The 22,206-nt window shown below is 32.9% G+C and overlaps 2 protein-coding genes across 5 annotated transcripts in view; one reads left to right on the forward strand and one right to left on the reverse strand.

Moving 5' to 3' along the window:
* The window catches only part of LOC117106700 (acid phosphatase type 7-like), a 15,176-nt gene extending 10,396 nt beyond the window's left edge, over positions 1-4,780 (forward strand). For 2 of the 3 annotated variants that reach the window (XM_033248101.1, XM_033248103.1), the window contains exons 8-12: positions 282-318; positions 1,101-1,168; positions 2,523-2,594; positions 3,099-3,236; positions 4,254-4,780. In XM_033248101.1, the coding sequence (XP_033103992.1) occupies positions 282-318; positions 1,101-1,168; positions 2,523-2,594; positions 3,099-3,236; positions 4,254-4,319 (381 nt within the window). In that variant the 3' untranslated portion in view covers positions 4,320-4,780. The remainder of the gene's footprint in view (positions 1-281; positions 319-1,100; positions 1,169-2,522; positions 2,595-3,098; positions 3,237-4,253) is intronic. The other variant, XM_033248104.1, reaches the window with a different exon arrangement.
* A 2,051-nt stretch (positions 4,781-6,831) lies between these two features.
* Positions 6,832-21,536, reverse strand: LOC117106718 (acid phosphatase type 7-like). 2 transcript variants are annotated; one of them, XM_033248131.1, is made up of 12 exons: positions 21,330-21,536; positions 19,087-19,281; positions 18,371-18,553; positions 17,006-17,129; positions 16,591-16,659; positions 15,198-15,312; positions 12,816-12,926; positions 10,554-10,590; positions 10,001-10,068; positions 9,615-9,686; positions 8,705-8,842; positions 6,832-8,065 (listed from the first exon to the last, which is right to left on the reverse strand). In XM_033248131.1, the coding sequence occupies exons 1-12, from the start codon at positions 21,457-21,459 to the stop codon at positions 8,006-8,008; spliced, it is 1,302 nt and encodes a 433-aa protein (XP_033104022.1). In that variant the 5' UTR covers positions 21,460-21,536; the 3' UTR covers positions 6,832-8,005. The 2 variants fall into 2 exon arrangements, with proteins under 2 accessions (XP_033104022.1, XP_033104021.1); XM_033248130.1 differs by lacking the exon at positions 12,816-12,926 and adding an exon at positions 13,655-13,765.
* Between the last annotated feature and the right edge of the window lie 670 nt (positions 21,537-22,206).

Raw genomic sequence — 22,206 nt, forward strand, 5'->3', positions numbered from 1 at the left:
CTTATATATAGTCATGATGTGCCTATATATGGTCATGTGATGTAATTATGACCATATTTAGACATCTCACATGTTTTCATCAAATGATATTTTTATTGTCTGGACAAATTCCCATTTTTGCCAATCCTTTTAGCTGATTAAATCTCTCCAGCCTTGCTCAAAACATTACATACTATTTCTGTGCAGTTAATTGTACATAGAGTAGTATATTTTTTGATTATTTTTTATTTAATTAAAATAGAAGTAACACCTAAATTAAATACTTGTTATTCTTTTCACAGATAGGGTATGAGCTTGAAGAACTTTTTTATAACTATGGTAATTATTATTTACTCATTAATAAATGTTTAAGTATTATTGATCCAATGACAAGTGAAGTACTTAGAGGCCTTGGTGGCATGAAGCTCTGTATTAGGCTATGTTCAGTCGCAACGAGTTAACGTTAATTCAGTGGTGTGAACGTGTATGCTCATATCAAACGCCAGTATTAACGTGCAATCACTGTGTACCATAATCCACCAACAGACCCAGATTATCATACGCCGCTGAGTTACGACAGTCATGCATCAATGATTTTGAACTTAGCCAGGATTTGACCAATCACAATAAGCCTAGACGTAAACAAGAAATAAAATGTGTGATTACGAATATGAAAATTTCGCGCAAATATTTACGCTAGCATTATGCTAGTTATACCATGGATTAAGGGTATGCAAGGCGTTAGATAGGCCTGGCGTATCTCTCAGGTGTGAACGTAGCCTAAGTATTGTCAACATTTTATAACAATCTTTAGTTCCTCAGATATAAGCCCACATCATGTGTATGTATTTTTCCGGGTATAAGCAACCACCCCCCGCCCCCTTTCAAAAAAAAAAAAAAAAAAAGGATCAATATTATGTTCAATGAAGGTTGGCTTATACCAATGTCGTGATACTGCAGGATTTTATTCTGTGAGATGGACAATGAACTAATAGATAATCAATCAAATATGGTGGTGCAGTATTATTTATCCACTTGAAACAGTGCATAATTGGTAATGTTTTGCAGCACTCTGTCTTGAGGAACTAATTAGTTAATTAAATTTTTTTCTTAAATTTCAGGTGTAGATGTTGAACTGTGGGCACACGAACACACCTATGAGAGGCTTTTACCTGTTTACAAGGGAAAGGTATGTCCTTAAAATTTACAGGTGAAATTTGATTGGTGCATGGATTTGACATCACATGATCTGTTATTTCAGTAGTGATATTACTAGGGAAAATTTCCCGCTGATAAATAAACACGAACGGTACTCGGTAAAGACAACTTGATAATATGGTGCAGCAAGCTGCTTATTTTTGATCTTGTGCACCAATTGGTGGGTCTAAATGACCTTAACATTGAAACGTATAGGCCTAACAGTACTACAATTTGATAGTATACTGTAATACCTTAAATAGAAGCCCTGGGCTTTTTTGTTTTTTGCGAACTTTAAATGGGCTTCTTTCCAAGATGGGTTCTTTTCAAGGCTAATTTTGCAAAATAAAGAGAGGGGCTTCTTTTCAAAATGAATGCTGTAGATTTAGGGAGTTACTACTATAAGATTAGGGCCACTGTAACATCAGTCTGTATCATGGAGTATGTTAATCCAGCATTAAGTCACCAATCTGTATAAACCAAGTGTGTTTTTAATTGTTTATTTTCAAGTTTCTGTGCTACTGTATCTCAAAGAAGATGGACTTCTTTTCAAGGCAAATTTTGTAAATTAAAGAGGGGGCTTCAATTTGGGATGGGCTTCTCGAGAATAAGCCCATTGGGCTTCCATTTGAGGTTTTACAGTATGTTGTGTACAAGAACAGTGAGAAAATCCTCTGTTTGAATAAGTGAAAATAACATATGGGCAGAATTCCTAAGCAAAACTATACTAGCTGGGTAGACTACAAAGGTAATGTTCAAGGTAGAGATAAAGGAATTACCCATAAACTAGCAACGTCAATTGTTCTTGACGACGACGCCCTCTTCGACCATACTTTATAGTGAGGGGCATCGTACGTACGCCCTGTATAGCTTTCATGATAATTATTTTATAGCTAGGCTGCCCTCTATAGGATTTTTTGAGTGTGATGTAGGAGTATTTCTGTAGAGGGCCTCCTGTATTTAGACCAAATAAAATGCCTGCACCCAGTAAAAACCCGACATTTAGTGTAGATGATGTAATTTCCCAGCTTTGGTACAGCCTCAGGCAATGGTAATGGGGCAGACTGGAAAGGGTTAAGGCTGTAGGTAGCAGCACCTTGTCTAAATTAAGAACATCGTAATAGACCATTTTAATTATTTTGAAGCAGTACTAGTACTGGGGCAGGCATTTTATAATGCTCCTTTTCTTTGAGGTTATAAAGTGCACGCCACGTCTCATTGCTCAGGGAAAAACTTTAGGCAGCGTATACAGCAGCATTAAATATTGAGACTCTGAAGGACACTACAATGACATTTTGTTTTGTTACATTTTTTAACCTGGTTATCTTCTACATTTTAACTTCTAGGTGATGAGTGGTAGCGCCGATGCCCCTTACACAAACCCCAAGGCACCTGTACACATCATCACTGGCTCAGCTGTAAGATAATTTTATTTTCTTTTTTCACTAAGCAACAACAATTAATTTTTAAATATGTTATTGGTTACATAAAGTAAACAGAAAAAGAATAATATATTTAATATAACTGTAAACATATATTAAGAAATACGCAAAAAAAAAATGTCTTTTTATCCATTTTTTATTCATTTACTTCTTTTTTTATTTGTTTATAATAGCACTTTCTTTTCAGATGCAAAGCACTTTTTTTTTCAAAATAATTGCATCTACATGCTAATTGTTGCTGCTGTAATCAGCACAGGAGCAAGCAACCCCACCAGGTACCCATTTATTCTCCTGATTGGAGAGAAGTAATACAGATATTGAAATGTCTTGTTTAAAGACACAAGCAAAATGCACAGCAAGAAATTCAAACCACATTCATGTGGTTGGGAAACTAAACTATTTTCCCTGTGCCAAACCACGTTTTTGCTTTGAGAGTCATATTAAATATCTAATTTTTGAATAATTGTTTGTTCTGTACAGGGGTGTAAAGAAAGACATGATCCATTCACCCCGACCCCAGCTCCCTGGGATGGTTTCCGTTCTCAGGATTATGGCTACACAAGGATGACGATAACAAACAGAACTCACCTTTACTTGGAGCAGGTATCCGATGATAAGGTATGTTTCACTTAGCACTTAGGCTCAGGTGAGAGCAGCTAGCTTAGGTAAGAGCAGCTTAGCTCAGTTGGCTAAACTGGTGGTAGCCACTGTGTGTGCGCTGAACCGTGGAGATTTTAGCAGCAGGGCTGAAATGCAAGTGTCTAAACTGCACCATCTTTGGGATGAAACATTTAAGCCGCTGGTCCCGTGTGCAAAATGACTGGTACTGCATGTTAATAGAGTAGGGAATTGTCTCCCACTGTACTGCCCAATTCACCAGATGGACCCCACTGGAAATATGTCGTAGGACTTTAAATATGTCATAGGACTTTTGTAGGTTTTTTTTTTTTTTGTATCACACTGAAGAAATTCAGTCCAATTAGTGACAGTTCTACATATTATTATTTTAGCTCTGGAAAATAAAAATTTTGTCATGAAAATTATCTTTATAAACTGCCTCCAGCATCCAATGTTATCTACTGTATACGCTATAGCCCAGCAGTGCTTGGCAAAAGCCAAAAGAAAAATTGTGCTTTTAAATCAATAAATTAAAAAGCCTCTGGCGAGATGTGCAATATACCTTCAAATGCCAGTAGCACGGCCGCACACTTCTTCCAGCGCAGATTATTTGTTTTGTTTTAAGGATGTTATTGGCATTTGTGTTTTTCATAGATCTTCTGACCCAGTGTACACACAGTAGCTACCACTTGTTTGCTACATACATTGTTTTTTGTTGTTTTTACATTATACATTTAATTTGTATATCAAAATATATCATATTATGAATTTTTTTTTCTCGCATTCATCAATTTATGGCGGTTGGGCACTTAGAGGCCATGTTGGTATAAAGCATTATATAAAGTCTAACATAGTATTATTTTTATTATTGAAACTTAAATAAATATATAAATAAATATTATTATTATTATTATTAATGTTTTTGTTTATAAGTATGGATGTAAAGGCTTGTAGTAATGAAATGATAGCTATCATAATTAATTCCATTAAAACGCATAATTATATTAATGTTTACAGAATGGCAAAATTATTGATGACATCTGGATTATAAAGGAAAAACATGGACCTGAAGCATGGAATTGATGATAACATTAACTAATTTATTACACCAAATATACCTATTGTACCCAGGTTTTTGTTAACCTCAAACAAAAATTATCACTACAAACTTAAATCAATTGAAACAGTGAGTGATTACTCTTTTAAACTTGCTCACTTTTATTTGTTTCCTTCTCTTTACTTCCTTTTTTTCATTTCCTACTTTTCTTTTCTTTTTCATCTCTAGACTATCTTATAACTCTATTTTAAATTATGCTAAGTTTTTAAAATATATTTCTTAGCTGTGTAGGTTGGAGTTTAAAATACATTACTATTTTATATGTAATATGCTTGCACTATCTGTTTTAACATATTTTTAAAAATTATATATTAGATACCTCATATTAACGTTATGCATCTGTGATTGTGTAAAAAAATTATTTAATTATAAAAATTAGGGCACTTTGCAATGATAAATATTAGATTCAAACATATTATACTACTGAACGAACCAGGGATCGGCTCAGACGTGGAGAGAAAGTATTGAGATAACTCCAGTATAAATAGCTAGATGAACTTTTATTCAATTCTACAAAGGATTAAACCAGAGAAACAAAATCAGTCAATAACATTTATGAAAATGAAATACCGTAAATAGCAATAAACATTTACATTTAAATTCTGTGAGTAAATCGGTGTGTAATCATAAATCAGAATTTTAGTATTTAAAATGAAGATGAATAAATTAACAGCCAGAATAGATGTAATAACATGCATAAGCATAATGTTCTGTAAACTGTAATATCAGTGTAAATACAAATGCAATACAAGCAAAAACAATTTTAATCAATGCACAGCTAGACAATATGTAACATCATAGTACAGTACTGTATTAATGATAAACAGTGTAAATGATTACAGTATCACAACATATAGTAATGACATAAACCTACAAATTATTATTATACATTAAATCAGAAGAGTACATCAGTTCAGTATTTTAATTGATAAACATTCTGAATGGCATTATAATAATATTTATTAGACCGTACACCTTTAGATCAGTGGCACTCAAAAATGATTTGGTGCGTTCAAACTGAAATAAAAACGAAGGTAGGTTGAAACTGCCAAGCGGATCTGTTGATAATTTTCTGTCCTTTAGGCTGACGTGTGCTATCAAATGAAGGCTGCACATATCTATCCAAAGTAGCTTAGTAATGTCTTCTACCTTTACTGACTAGGTTTCACTGCCATAGAGATTCACAGAACACAGACTTGGTGAAGGTAGCTTTCCACTTGAGGGAAAGTGCTATATATAAATATGCTGAAGTAGTACAGTAAATGCTCGAATATGTGCCGCTTTTGAATAAGCACCGCGCCAAATCTGATTTTTATTTTTTAGCTAAGCACCACTCTCAAATAACCACTGCAGTGCCTAATCGAGAGTATATGTTACCCTGTGTATAATGAAACACTTCTTTGAGAAACAGGGTTTTAAATACTATGTATACAGTGTTAAGATGAATAAATAACACAATGAAATCACAAGCATTTCTTTATTAACGTTTATTTACGATGACGAGGACCTATGATAGGACTACTGAACTACGGGAATATGTGAGGTAGGGAACGTAGGAACGGGCATAGAAAACGCTACATCAATATTTTTTTTATAAACACTGCTCTCGAATTAGCGCCGCACTGAAGCCTCCAAGAATTTTATAAGCACTGCAGCATTTATTCAAGCATTTACGGTTATATAGAAATGTTCATGTGAAATAAATTGTATTGCTTTAAATTATGTCAACAACAAATAAAACTAATTTCTGTATATTTTATATATTAGACCAATAAAAGTTAATTTGTCTATGATGCCAACCACCAAGGTAGATGCAGGTTGGATTTGCAGATAATATGTGAATTAAATTATATTGCTTCATATTCTATGACTCCAATATGCATCTTCGATTTTGCTGTTTTTAAAATTTTATGTATGTATGTATGTATACATATGACCATGGTGAGTCGAATGGCCGAGCGGTTAGCAGGGGCGCCGCAAGCTATAGCCATAATATCGGTGCTGGTTCGAACGGCACGCTCGCCTATGGTTCTGGTGGTAGAACAAGTCTTGTCGGATAAGGACTATAAACCGTAGGCCCAGTGTATACAATGGCTCGTGTGCACAAAGAACCCAGTACATCCTTCGAGACAAGTAGTGGGATACCCCGGTGTACTGGAACAGACAGCCCCTGTGGTGGACGACGAGAGTTGCTGGTACCGGGTTACCGGGTAGCACAGACACGAAGGGACAATTAGGGGCGAAGAAAGTCATTGGTTGAGTTCCTAGTCCACATACACATATATTTTCATGTGTGTGTAAGTTAATAAAAATGTGTGAATTGGATTGATATATTTTAAATAAAAGGTGACTTATAAAAAATGAAAATAGTAAATTATATGTTGGAGTTTGTTTTTATAAAAGAATTCCTGAATGAAGATTTAGACTTCTCCAGAACCAGGTGTATTAGAGCTAACATTAAGGTTGGTGGAAATATTCTTCAAACTAGTCACTCATAATGTTTTTAATGTAAATTTAATGAATACACTAATTCTGCACCTGTATTAAACATAAATATTGCTATTGTTCTTTTAAATAGAACACCCCTTGAAAACAATAGAACTGTCCATCACTGTGCACCTTGTGTGAAACTAACCACCTCGTGTGCATCATCATTTTTGTTTTACCTATGTATCCACTATGTTAACAGAAACCTAAGACAAATGATTTTAGACAAATTGTCAGACACGTTTATACTGTATTACTTAAGAGAATATAAAATAAAAATTCACATGAATTGTATGCACATTTCAAATACATTACCGTAAAACCTTGAATTGAAGCCCAATGGGCCATATCTCGAGAAGACCATCTTGAATTGAAGCCCCCTCCCCTCTCTTTAGTTTGCAAAATTAGCCTCGAAAAGAGCCCATCCATATTTCACAAAAAAAAAAAGAAGCAGCCCAGAGCCTCAATACAAGGTTTTACGGTACTTTATGCTTTCACACAAGTTATACCCCTTTTATACTGCAAACTAGAAACTCCTGAGTTGTGGCAAAAAAATACCACCCGGGTTGCGAAACATCCCAGGTTCGATGTGTGGGACGCATTCAGCATTGGACAACCCGGGTACATCCTGGCGTCGCCAGTGTAAACAACAATTTGATTCTGGAGTCAGACATTATATGGCACCTACCGCAGCCATGGTCAGTATTTGATACTATTAGTATTTGATGATTTTTGAACCCGCATTCGATGCCAGTGTAAAATGGGAGCAACTCGGAATCAAACCGGACTTTTCCGTTCGATGTAAATGGAAATGCATCTGGTATCATTTTGAAATTAACACGTGCTTATTCTCACTTTAGCAGTGTAAAAGGGGTATAAGAGACTTCCACTCAAGCGTCCCCCTCTTCCAGTAATAAATCCTAATAATATCATTGCAATGATACACTCAACTATATTATATGGAAATTTATTACTATTTAAACTAATTAAAAAAATATATCTACTGATAAAATACTATTTCCTAATTGAATTGACTGGTTTAGAAAAATAGAACTTTACATTTTGAAATATTTGAAAATGCAATGTAAGTGTACAGTGAAATGTATAACATGATAATCTAGACACAGGAAGCCTGGTAACATTTTAGTGTGAAGAGAGCATAAACCTAATTATAAGGCCCATGTGCATTCTTGATTATCATCACCTTGTCGATGACTTTACCATCCTGAAAAAAAAAAACAAAAAAAAAAAACAGTGAAAGGTTAACTATTGTACAAATAATTTAGTTTATATTTATGACAGTTTATTATTGCAAGTTAATCAAAAGATACTGGGTTCGAATCCTTGTGGGGACTCAAATATTTATTGGCAGCAAATTATATACTTATAAAGGCAAGTCAATTGATAACACATCAGAAATATAAAAATATACATATAATATATAATAATAGTTAAATAATATATGTAACAAATCAAATTTTAAAATTATTTAAAACCTTTTTAATTAAAGCACTTAAAAAACATCCAACACAACAATTTTCAGGAAGATTAAAAAAAAAAAAAGTAAGAAATTTAATTTATCACATTAAGAATATATAATGTACCAGGTTATATAGTAAACAAATCAGTAATGATGTTGTTAGTCCACGAGTGAGATACTTACCTGAATAAACTTAGAAACGTAAGTATTTATCGGTTTATCCAGGTAAGGTTATTAAGGGTTTATCAATGTTATCACAAACCCACCCTTAAAATGTCTACCACATCTACAACCCTTCATAATTTACTTTCACTATAAGTTTATCTACAGTATGTCATTCATACATTCATTTGACTACAGTTTTTAATAGGAGGGCATATGTACCTGGTTGTCTGATACCTGTTCAAAATACAGGTGTGTTTCGTTGAGTACGTGCATTCTGCTGTATCCATAATCCATTGACCGGAATGCATCCCATTCCATCTTTTTCACAGAGAGCGGCGTTATCAATTCCTTGTTTCCCTACATAAAAAAAAAAATTGTTTAATTTTTACTAAATTTCATTCAACATAGAAATATATTTTTATGCATCAGAGTATTGTGCTCTATGAAGTTTATTTATTAATGGTGCTTCCTCCCTTTAACTTTTGAAAATAAAAAAAAATGTAAAAATTATTCCGGGCTATTATTTGACCGAGGCTCTAGTCGGCCCCCTTCGTCGACATGTCGGACCCCTTGTCAGGAAATTTCTGGTGCCACCGGTGCTCTGGATGCTGGTAACATATAATTAATATAATTAATTAATTGATGTATTGGTAGACATACCTGCCATCTTTGTTGGTGACCAAAGTGCGAGACAAAGTAATTTATATGTATATAGTTCTCTTAACCTTTAATCACTCAAATATAGCACCCTATATGTAATAATCACAAAATAAAGCGTCCTCTGTAGGAATAGCCACATTAAAATAAATTATATCATATTCACATCTTAATGATGAATTCACTTTATTTTTATAAATTGTTGGGTAGAACCAGCCCATATATTTTTCTCTAAACATTTTTATGATGCGTGAGATAATACAATGTAGGCGCGTGACTAAGAAAGTGAATTTTCATGCGCAAGACTTTGCAGGTGTACAGGTAATATGAAGTTTCTATATTTACTCCTCATTCTAGGCCTGGTCGGATATTGTTTCGTTTTTTTATACTTTATACTTATGTATGATTTTGACTTTTTAAAAACTAAATATATAATTTAAACAGTCATATATAGCCAGCAGATGATACGTACAGGGGAACCAGTTATAATGTGAACAGGCGCCTTGGGATCAGTGTATGGATTATCAGTACTGCCATTATAAACCTGAAACAAAAAACAAAGGTATGAAAATATAACCAATCAATACAGATGATGATTACTAATAATTATATCGAGAATGATATTAATAAAATAATATACAGTACTGTTTTTTAGAACTGGTCTAACTAGATTCCCCCCCCCCCCACTTTGAGATCACCTTGGGGTGGTCTCTGGGTTTGGTCTCCATAGAGGCTAAGCTTTGTGTTAAAAGATTGAAGATTGTTGATGTTAAGTGGTATAGAATTAGAAGGATCTCATCAAATTGAAAGGACCACTGTATAGAATTTTGAATCAACTTCATAATTTCAAATACTTACCGTTCTATTGTAAACTGGGAAAAGTCTTTCATAGGCATGCTCATGTCCATAAATCTCAAGATCAACTCCTTGAAGGGGGTAAACAGGGGTAAAATATCAAGGTTTAAAACATGTTTATATCAAGGTATCTTTATTATAAATATCACGGCAGCACAAGTGCTGAATTGAGTATAAAATGTACAACTAGCAAATCAAAATATGAATAAAATATACCTAAAATTACAAGATAATATAAAGGTTTATAGCAGAGTTTCACAAAATCACACACAAAATGAAGAACAAAAATATAAAAAATCGATTGGAATTAAGAAGCCATATACGAGAAAAATTATTGCAGAATTATTGTTGTTATTATTTTGTTATTATTATTCATTATTATTATTATTATATTGTTAAAATTATTATTGGTGATTGTAAGTTGTATAAAAATATAAATCTTTAAAACAATATATATACTGTCTCTTATACACATCTAGATGTGTATAAGAGACAGATGTACATAAGCCGAAAGATATTTTGATTTAAATATTTAACATTAAAACCATATATTTACCGTATTTGTAAAACAAATCTTCAAATGCTGCCTTTATCTGAAAACGAATTTTAAATCATTTTAATACAATAAAAAAAAGATTAATATATATGCATAAATAACTGTTTTGTTTTCTGCTTCTCTATATGAGGTTTGCCATCCTAAAAGCCAATTTATTGTCGCTGAGTAATTAACATAAGAATGTGCCAGTATTGTATACTTTAGTACACAGAAGCTGTAATACGTTTGTTTATTCATGACTATGGCAATAATATTAATACACTAAGTCGATTCCTATAAATCCTGTTCCACAAGCTTTTTTAGCCCACAGCCCAAATTAAATGCCAAGCACTCAGACGCGACCCATTGGACCCATAAAGTAGTTTAAATTTTATCTGAATGTTATGGAAAAATGATTACATATGGTTCTGTTTTGTTTTTTTTTGTTTTTTAGTTTGAGTAATTAAGTCAATAAATTACGTCCACCGTTTTATACGTGCGCGGGATAGCGGAGATCAGAAGAAACAAGTCAAGTTGATTTTGTCAACCAATTCAAAGATACCAATTCATTCAAAAAAGATTCTTCATCTAATTTAACTTTTAATTTCTCATATAAACAGAACCACATAAGATATCAAATCTTTCAATAATTTACTGATCGATAAAAATCAATGATTAACAGACACTTTACTACAATAATTCTTAAATTTGCTGCCAGAAATATGGGTCATTGAAAGACTAGTAGACACATTTAACTGATGAGAAAAATGTTGTTGTACTTTTAAGCTGAAAGTCAAACGCATTTAAATAAACAAAACTAAAACTTTAAAGTCGTCATACCTGAAATACAATTGCTTTGATAAGTATAGTTACTGGAAATTAAACTATTGATAAGGCATGCAATACTAAAGCGCACACTGACACATATGCCATGCTTTTATGCACATTTCTTTACTGTAATTTTGATTTTGTTTGTCTTTGTACTAAGTAAAATTAAGTGCGACCCATCAACATTTTTCCGCAACCCAAAGTTTGCAGAACGGTAAACAGGGGTGGATCCAGAGATGTCCAAAAAAGGGGGGGGGGGGCCGGAAAGTAGGGCCGATCGAGGCCCAGGGGAATGCCCCTGTGAAATGTTTGTGTTCTAGACGCCCGAAAGTAACATTTGAGGCGTTCTGAGCTATCATTTTTTTCTTTTTTTCTTCCTCCCAAAAAGCGGGGCGGGGTGGCCCCCTAAAATCCGCCCCTGGTAAATGACCTTTGATTTTATAAAGCTTGATGGAGAATATGATTATAATAAAGAATCAATTTATTTGTTTTTTTGCTCACTGATGCTGGTTTTAGCATGCCAAGCCCTATATGTACTTTTCCAATTTTGCGGTATCTCAAAGTATTGACGATAACAGTGGCAGATTCAGGAATTTAAAATAGAGGGGTGCAGGGAGAGACTTTAACAGATGGAGAGTCTAGACCACCTCATCCCCACCATGGTTGGGGCTGAGGTAAGAAAATTAATGATTATGGCACCTCTAGATGGCACTCTCAGACCTAAATTTGATTAATATTTTTTTTCCCTTAATTTCTTTTAATAATTTTGAAAAATGTTGGTAGGGAGGGGGGGGGGGATACGGGCCCCTGGGCCGGGTCAGCCCCCTCCCACTTGAATCCCCCACTAGCTAAGTGGAGGGGCTCAATGATTAAATGTCGTGCTACTTGACCATAACTTTTTACTCAGTAAATTTCTAGTGGGGCCCTTTACGTTGATTAACGTTTTTTTGAATGTGTGATTGATTAAAAAATTGCATTTGGTCCCTCAGACGATTTTTTTTTATTCACTAATCTAACTGTGAAATAATTTCTATTTATGTTTAGTATAATATTTATTGTTATGAATTTTAATAAATTTACATTTTGACATACAATTGATTTAAATTAATAAAAACAATTCATTTCAATACACAAAAGCAAAACACTGACTATAAGACATAATGAGCTGGTAGGCTTGTTGCAGAAGGAGTCCCAAGAAAAAAAGATACAGTAATTATAATTGATATAATTAAGCATTAAACAAAAAATGAAAGTTTTTTTAAATGTACATAATTTTAAATTTTATGAAAATTCTGGAAATATACGAAAATATAATTATTACATCTTTCTTTACAAAATATTTTTTAATAATTATCATTCCAACATACAAAAAGTAGAAATGTTGTTTAAAATTGACAAAATTATTATTACTTCTATAATTTTTCTACGACTATGAATATTAAGGTCATACAGTACCAGACTTTCCCTTTTGCGGCAATCTGCAGATAGGTTGATATTTGAGCAATACATTGGACGATGCCCTATTGTAATGATCCAAGGCTGTTCCTTTCTATTTTTATTTGCTTCCTGTTTACAAAAAAATGAGAAGGATGTTGTTAAACATGAATCAGAATGTCCGGATATATTTATACAAGTAAGGTAGTCTAAAATGTATAGACATTCCTTAATAACAACATTAACAGTCTAAAGATGGTACTGTATAATTTCTAAAAAGATCATTAAATAATTTATATACTGAATTAATAGGGTATATATCAAAGCTTATGATTTTACATCCAATAATTGCTATATATAAAATCACTCTATTGCATAAAAACAATACAGGAAACAAGTAAAGAGCCCAGAACAGTGTCCCAAAACTGGGAGCACGCAAGGCTAAATGAGTTGACATACAAAAACATTAAGATACAAAATATACCAATATATAAAAGTATAAAAATAGAGAGAGGCCTATCATTCAAATTAAGGGCTGTCTCTTATAGAGCTGGTAGGCTTGTTGCAGAAGGAGTCCCAAGAAAAAAAGATACAGTAATTATAATTGATATAATTAAGCATTAAACAAAAAATGAAAGTTTTTTTAAATGTACATTTAAATGTACATAATTTTAAATTTTATGAAAATTCTGGAAATATACGAAAATATAATTATTACATCTTTCTTTACAAAATATTTTTTAATAATTGTCATTCCAACATACAAAAAGTAGAAATGTTGTTTAAAATTGACAAAGTTATAAAATTATTATTACTTCTATAATTTTTCTACGACTATGAATATTAAGGTCATACAGTACCAGACTTTCCCTTTTGTGGCAATCTGTAGATAGGATGATGGTTGAGCAATACATTGGACGATGCCCTATTGTAATAATCCAAGGCTGTTCCTCTCTATTTTTATTTGCTTCCTGTTTACAAAAAAATGAGAAGGATGTTGTAAAACATGAAACAGAAAGTCCGGATATATTTATACAAGTAAGGTTAGTCTAAAATGTATAGACATTACTTAATAACAACATTAACAGTCTAAAGATGGTACTGTATAATTTCTAAAAAGATCATTAAATAATTTATATACTGAATTAATATGGTATATATCAAAGCTTATGAGTTTACATCCAATAATTGCTATATATAAAATCACTTTATTGCATAAAAACAATACAGGAAACAAATAAAGAGCCAGAACAGTGTCCCAAAACTGGGAGCACGCAAGGCTAAATGAGTTGACATACAAAAACATTAAGATACAAGATATACCAATATATAAAAGTATAAAAATAGAGAGAGGCCTATCATTCAAATTAAGGGAGACTGCACTCAATTAAATTGTCAGTTCAAAAAGAGGCGGATTAACCCAAGAGGGTTGATCTTTGGCATAGTATATAGTAAATGAGGAAACAATTGCAATTTTGGAGATATCGTCTCGAAGTTATTTAAATAAAATTGAATTATTGCACAATTTGTGGATTTTGTTTTAAACATTTAATATTATCAGAGGAAATGTATCCTCTGGAGCCTTCTATATTGTATCCTCTGGAGCCCTCTATATTAATATTTATTATTATATTAAATTTTTAACTGAGGGATATTATTATTATTATGGTTAAAATGTTATAAAATTAATATATAAGCAACTACTATACACTAAAAAGTGCATGTTCTTTGAAGTGAGAATGCTAGAATCTTGTAATAATTGTAATTTACAAATAAAATGAATTGATATAGAATTATATATCAAATCTCCAGCATTATAAGTTTACATCCGATGATTGCTATTACTGTACTGTATCAATAATCATTAGCATAATATTACCATAAAACCTTGAATAGAAGCTCTGTGATTTATTTTTTAGGACCCTTGGTATTAAGGGATACTTTTCGAAATTGCTTCTTCTCGAGATTAAGCCTATTGTGCTTATATTTGAGATTTTATGGTATATTATTATTAAAAGTGGGAAATCATTTTTATTATTAACACAGTTAAAAATTTTATAAAGTTAATATATAAAACTGCACTAAAAATCCAGATTTTCGAAACTAAAACAATCAGTTTTATAATAACTATACCAATAATAAAGTTTACATCCGATGATTGCTATTACTGTACTGTATCAATAATCATTAGCTTAATATTACCATAAAACCTTGAATAGAAGCTCTGTGATTTATTTTTTATGACCCTTGGTAAAGGGATTTTTCGAAATTGCTTCTTCTCGAGATTAAGCCCATTGTGCTTATATTTGAGATTTTATGGTATATTATTGTTAAAAGAGGGAAGTCATTATTATAAATTGATTAGTTTTGTTTACATTTTTCATTAAACAATGCACCAATTACCTGAAGGTCTTGTTCTAGCCATTTCATCTGTTCATCAATAAGGAATTTACCATAATCTTGGAAGAATATTACTTCAGTGGAAAAAGCAATAATATGAGCCGGACCAATGTTCCAACTACAGAATAAAGCAAAATGATAATACAATAATAATTAATATTGATACAAATTAAATGTATTAAAAATAATAAAAATAAATGAATAACAAGCAAGTAATATAATCATATACCATACAATACATAGGAAATATTGCACAAAGAATCCATAGGGAATAGTTATTATTTGTTATTTACTTTGTTAGGTATGTATAATGCATATTACTCTAGTCTCTATGCACTTGTGCAATCTCAGTTATTGTATACAATTTCAATATATATCTCTCCACTTTTTAAGTATTTTTTAGTTCAGTACTATTTTAATTTACAGTGTAATTACAATAATTCAAATCATGATAATCATAGCACGCATTTATTCCACTTAAAATGGAAGGTTATGTGATGTTTATTAATTTGTAGAATAAAGACTTCTTGATCTGATTGATAGATAGATACTGCATTTCTAGGTAGAGACAAATCTACAGTACAGTAGTAAAGTAGTAGTACCTGTAGTAAAGGACTGGAGCACCCTGGCTAGACCCTTTTCACAGCTCTACTATGTCAAGGGTCCTTGGGCTTAGTTTGGGAGTTCATAGTTGTTACACCACAGCAAATGTATGTAAAGCACATTGAAGGACAGGAACAATGTAACCAGCAACAATGTTCCATTGTAGTGATGTAACAGTATTGTAAAGATTTTCATTCAGGTTTTGTGGTGGTTGTGGCTGGGACTTTGGAAGATCTCTGAGCATAAATCTTAACCTGAGTTTTACATTATATCTTTGAGCACTTCATAATACAGTATATTGTATGTAGTGAAGACAATCCAAATCAGTCACTCGTCGCAAAAATCGATTATTAGTTATTAATACAGGGTTAACGATTAAAATGAGAGCTATAAAATGGTAAAAGGTGAGAAATCCGCCTTTAAAGTTTATGACTTTCAGCATTTCTCATGCAGAAACCATCACAAAATTGTTAAAAATTGTTGTTTTAACATTGAAAATGGGGAAAATAACAGCCTACCATGATGTATAGATATGTTAAGGTTAGTTAAGTGCAATAAAGTAGATTAAAAAATGTTTAAATGTCGGCAAGCTTAGGCCATTATACCCCTGAAACACGGCTTGCGATGAGTGATTGGTTTGGCTTGTACGTTTGCCACATGTGATTTAAAGTTGGTATATATACTAAAACAACTAACAGTATTTTGATGAAATTGAGATATTACATTCTTTATTGTCGTGAAAATAAATATCTATACAGTACTTTGATATTCATATTCCCAAGTTATTACCTACCTATACCATAGATTCTCTGTCTTCTCATAATTTGGCATGGTGAATCGATTCTTGTAATTAGAAAAATTACTGTGAAAAAAATTAATTAAAACAATTATCTTTAGAGGTCACTAGTTTATGAATTATTGAGCAATTAATATTAAGCCATTATCAAAACTAAGCCTACATCGGCAAATAATTCACTGGTACACAGAATTAGTGGCAATTTTTTCAGCTGGTGCCAGGCTCAGGTGAGCAATACACAGGTAGCAATGTAAAGCCCTTTTTAGACTATCAAATTTTATGTGACATGCCTAAATATGGTCATGATGACATCACATCATGACCATATATAGGCACATCATGACTATATATGGGCATACACCAGTTTTTATTGTGTCCATTTAAGGATTTACTTGAAAGACTCTGAACTTACTATCTTTCTTCATGATTCCCGACACACGTCATGTAAGGTATATACGCAGCAATTGGCTCGATTTGCCGCATGAATTCGTCCCCCACTTTACCATTCCGGGAATCCAAATCATATGCAAAATCTCCTATAAATTTAATCACATAACTAGAAATTGCAAATTGCAAGTGAAGTGCTGCGAAGTACAACTGCATAAAATGTTCTTCGAACAAAATTATTTATGCGAGTCAAGTGAAAATAATGAATAATAAAAATATAACAAATAATATGAGCACGACCCATTGTCTATATATTATTAGAACAGCGTTGGTACAATAGTGTTTTGCTGCAGTGACATCTCTCTGCTGGCGACGGCTCGCCGCTGCTGGCGATGACTCGCTGCTGGGGAATCGATCTGCGCATGTGTATAAAATGGTATTTATTTCTGCAAACACTATGCCAGTCTACAACAAGCGTCGCCTAAATGTAATAATTAGCACGTTGAAATAGGCTAGTAAATAAGTTTAACTGGGTTCGTAAATAATATTGTCCTCAAAATATTGTTGCTGAGACATGAGCCGATTAAACGTAGAAATAGGAAACCTAGAAGTATAGTAAAAACGCTGAATAGTACTCCAGCGTCGCGACATGCCACGTTGGTACGAGTAGGTTAGTCTACAAACGTCACTTAAAGTAATTGATTTTACCCGGCAGAACGAAAGAAGGAAACTCCGCTTTTCAGTTGTCTCAGGCGATTGATTTTTGACAAACAATGACCTTTCAGAGGTCAAATTGCTGTCAAGAATATGAATTGGCTGCTTCGCAGCAATAAATAATATCAAATTTTATTAGCCATACTGTATATGAAAATATCATTTGCTTTCATAGTGCAATAAAATAAGAATACTAAAATATAGAAAATACAAAACACCAGGAGAGGAAAGAAAAGGAAATTTTAAGAAAAAAAAGAAAAGACGAAAGAAAGAAAAGGTAGGTAAAAAGGAAGCACAAAATTAAAGTGAAAGAGATGATTTATTAGACGGTTAGCCAATACTAAAATAGAAAACAAAAAAACAAGGAACTAAAAGTGAAAATATAAGGTAAGCTAATATTTGATAAGTTAGAGACGGTAAGTTTTCTTTCCATCTTATTTGCATTATATCTTCATAACAAATGTAATTAATAAATGGTTTAAATTTTTTTTTTTTTTTTTTTTTTTTTTTTTGTCTAATTTTTTTTTTTTTTTTCTCTAGGGTCCTCCTTTTGTTTTGCACAGTTGAAGACTTTCAACTACTCTGATAGTCAATGACAACCACTTGTTCTGTCAATTCAGAATGGTTAAGAACTTTATTATTATTACATATTGAGAGTGTGATGTAATGGACATACCCACATGGAGGACTGCATCATAGTACCCGCTTTGTGTCTCGTGCTGCAACCTTCCCATTGATCGAGAATTTACATTTCCTAGATCTCCGTAAACTGCGAACTTTGGACTCCACTTGTTACCGGTGGGTTGACTTTGAAACCAAAACATTTCACTCCATCCATCTGGACTTCCACAATGATAAACTAAAAGAGAAATTAACCCAAAATTTAATTATATAAATCAATACAATTAATAAAAAGTATATCTTTATGAAATAATCTTTGTTTTATTAAATTTTAAAAATGTATTGACATAATTATTGGATTGGATCGGTTTAAACACAAAGAAGAACCAAAGTCCAAAAAAGAAGTTCTTTCTAGTTGGGTCCTTCTGTTGGTGGTTGGGTAGTACATATGGGAGGCATTCCCCTACTGTTTTTTGAAAGAGTCTACTGCATACTTTAAAAAGCACATGTGCCATATTACACACAAAACCAACAGCTTAAACGTTTCATCCGAAAGATGGTACGCTACTGAAACTTGCATTTCAGCCCCACAGCTGGAACTCAAGGAGAGCAGCAATGGAAATCAAACCGGAGACCAATAGATCTCCATGGTTCAGCGCACACACAGTGACTATACCACCAGTTTAGCTGACTTAGCTAAGCTGCTCTCTTTGAAAAATAAATATATAAAAAATGAATTCCTAAGACGAACAAAATTAATGGATTTCTTACAATATGTTTTATCTGGTTCAAGGCCAGTCAACTTGACTCGGTGAATATACTGCGTACTCTTTTGTATACCACCATTTATAAACTTGGTGGTTGATCCTTTAGCAGTCAATGTAAGCTTCCTATCTTGGCCGTATTCAACCACTGCTAATGTGGTGTTCTCGGTACTCCAAGTGACCATCAATTCTGTTGGATTACCTAAAAGTTGAAATGAAGACAAAAAAATTAAAACTGATTATGAATAATTAATAATAATAATAATAATAATAATAATAACAATAATGGTAAAAACTTTATTTAATTACAGAAACACTTGTTCACCTTTTTCAACAAGGCCGTAAACACAATGTACAATTTACAAATGAACAAAACAGAAATTTATAAAAAACAACATGGTAAAAATAGAGTAATTACAATAGAAATTGTATGTGTGCAACAAAAATCAATACAGTAATAAATTATAATACTGATCTGGGCCGGCAGAACGTTGGAGGTTGGGGCCCACTAGTAAGATGAACGGGAATTGCGAGTGAGCCGATCATACAAAAATCTGCATAGCTATTATACTTTCTACCAAAAAAGTGTGGGGAACCAGGCTCCCTGTCACCTCTCCCCTCCCTGGAGTCTCCATGAATTTTGATTCATCTCCCAAAGTTCCACATTTTCTCCTGGAATTTGAATTTTTCTTGTATTTCTCCTGGATTTTAACATTTTACAAATAGTGCTTATATACTAAGCTAAACTTTCCCATTCTTTTGCATTAAATCTGGCATACACAAGATTTATTGAACATTCTAGGCAGTATGAAGGTATTAACAGTGACCTAAACCTGCCAAGCCTCTTTGTTTTTATATTGTATGAGCATCCTTGTACATGCGTTTTAGCACACACGTCGCAAACCTCTGCCTGTCCTGCACAAAAAAATCTTCAGGAATTTGACTTTCACAACTTTGGACCCATGTATAGTTGTTTAACATCACCACCCTCACATGAATTTTTGAGCATAAATGCGGGAATTGTTTTTTAATTTTAAAAAAAATGAATATAGTCCAGGAAATGCTGATTTCACAAACCAGGTGAATAGTTATCATATGGCTCCAGGGAAATGACTTCCACCACTTGGGACCCCTGTATACTTGTTTAGCATCCCCACCCCCACCTGAATTTTCGAGCAAAAATGCGGGAATTGTTTAAAAAAAAATAATGAACTTAAAATATAGTCCAGGAAAATTAATGCTGATTTCACAAACCAGGTGAATAGTTTAATATTGTAGGCCTATTGAAAATTATTAATTTTAACACTTTTTTGTTTTCTAATGAAATTGAAAATATTTAATTTTTGGAACAATTTCTTTGTTTTGATTTTCACTTTGTCAATGATGTTGAAAAGTACAAATAGTATAATGCTCAGTGGGAATGTGTGAGATTATAGCTTATGCAACCCCTTTTGTGCATAGGCCAAACCATCGTACTTCCAAAGTATTAGTCTAATTTCTAATAAGTAATAATAATATCTGTGTAAACAAACTGCCCTTAGGGCAAATAAAATGATTAATTAGATTATCACTCCCGCCCGCTTCAAAAATTCAGGAAATACCGATGCGGGAATAAAAAAAAAATTTTTTTTTGCCACATCAATTATTTCAACAGCATAAAATAACAATGCAATTTTGTGACTTCAAATACATTTTCTTTTTAAAACTATAAAAATTAAACCAGTTTTTATACAATATTTACTTTTGATTGCAGGCCTGGGTACAGGCCAAATATAAACATGCCTTCCCTCATCTATAAAAACAAAAGCGAAATAATTTATTGTTGTACCGATTAAAACAAAAAAACAAAAACAAAAAACCGCCCTCCCTCATCAATTTTTGTTAAAAAAAGAGTGATAATCTAACAATTTTTTCTATATGTGCCCTTATGTTGCCCACATTGTGTTTGATACCCAGTTATATGTAACGCTAAACAATTAATTTTTTTATATGGCCTTAAACTTGTTGCTATTAAAATTTAGGTTTGATTGGGGTGATTCCTCACCATACAAACAAACGGTTTGGTTATACATAGGGTCTGTGGTTAGGCTACGAATTGAATACCCAGCCAGTCTGCAGAGCAATGGGTACTTGTACGGTAATTCACTTGTACACCGTCCGTGGCCCCGACTAGGCTCTATAGGCCTAAGTTACGGTAGGTTACCCTGCTGCCTGCCCAGTTAGTGTGGCCTTCGTATTCGACGTACTCACCAGTAAAAGACAGATGAATTTGTTCAGGTTGAACTTCAGAAATATCCTCATCGGAACAGAGCGAAGGAATATTGCAATTCATAAAAAATAATAATATTGCTACTATCGACCTTTTCATTAGCGCTTCCATTTTTCAAAATGTTTACTTAAGGCAGGATCGTGATAGACTTCCTCCTTCCGATCCTTCTTTTGTTTATGCACGTGATAGATGTCGATATGCAAGGCACGTGACTGACCACTGACAACAGCAGCAAAACAGGATGAAGAAACGAAACAGCTGAGTTTTATTTGTATTCTATGTTCATAGGCGGATTCAAGAAGGGGAAGCCAGCCCAGTCCCCCTAAATTTTTCAATATAAAAATATTATTTAAAAAAAAAAATTTCAATATAAAAATATTATTTAAAAAAAAAACAAACGAAAATTGTATTTAAATTTAAGTCTGAGAGTCCATTTCATCTAGATATTCCTGATGATGACAATCGAAATATTGAATCCCGTCACGGTGGCGTGCATTTTTCGATACTTGGAGTATGTATTTATATTATCTTATCTGAGATTAATCAGTGGACCTTTGGGCTAGATATGTGCTTCCAGTTGACTGGTATGGCCCTTTCGGCACTGTTTAAAGCTTGTGATTTGTTGGAATTGAACAACGTACGGCGTTAGAAAAAGACAACCAGTGTGACCACTGCTTGGGTATTTACCCAAGATCTTGGGTATTTTGACTTGGTCTTCCATGGGTTCTTGGGTATTCCGTTCAAATACTTGGGTAGACAATTAAATATTTTTGTCAAGGAAGAATTAAGAAGTAACAAAGTATATTTCAGTCCATTCAAGTAAGCAAAACTCAAAAGTGCACATAACATTGTTAATTG

Source organism: Anneissia japonica, unplaced genomic scaffold (assembly GCF_011630105.1).
Source record: "Anneissia japonica isolate Jap-2015-1 unplaced genomic scaffold, ASM1163010v1 scaffold287705_len1045735_cov187, whole genome shotgun sequence".
Classification (NCBI taxonomy): domain Eukaryota; kingdom Metazoa; phylum Echinodermata; class Crinoidea; order Comatulida; family Comatulidae; genus Anneissia; species Anneissia japonica.

What these genes read in the sequence shown, in the direction of transcription:
- LOC117106718 (XM_033248131.1), bottom strand. Translation starts at nt 21,459, where the DNA reads ATGGAAGCGCTAATGAAAAGGTCGATAGTAGCAATATTATTATTTTTT. An exon ending in AATTCATCTGTCTTTTACTG is followed by an intron (nt 19,282 to 21,329) that starts GTGAGTACGTCG and finishes TTCAACTTTTAG; the next exon opens with GTAATCCAACAGAATTGATG. An exon ending in AACAGGTATCAGACAACCAG is followed by an intron (nt 8,066 to 8,704) that starts GTACATATGCCC and finishes TTTTTTTTTCAG; the next exon opens with GATGGTAAAGTCATCGACAA.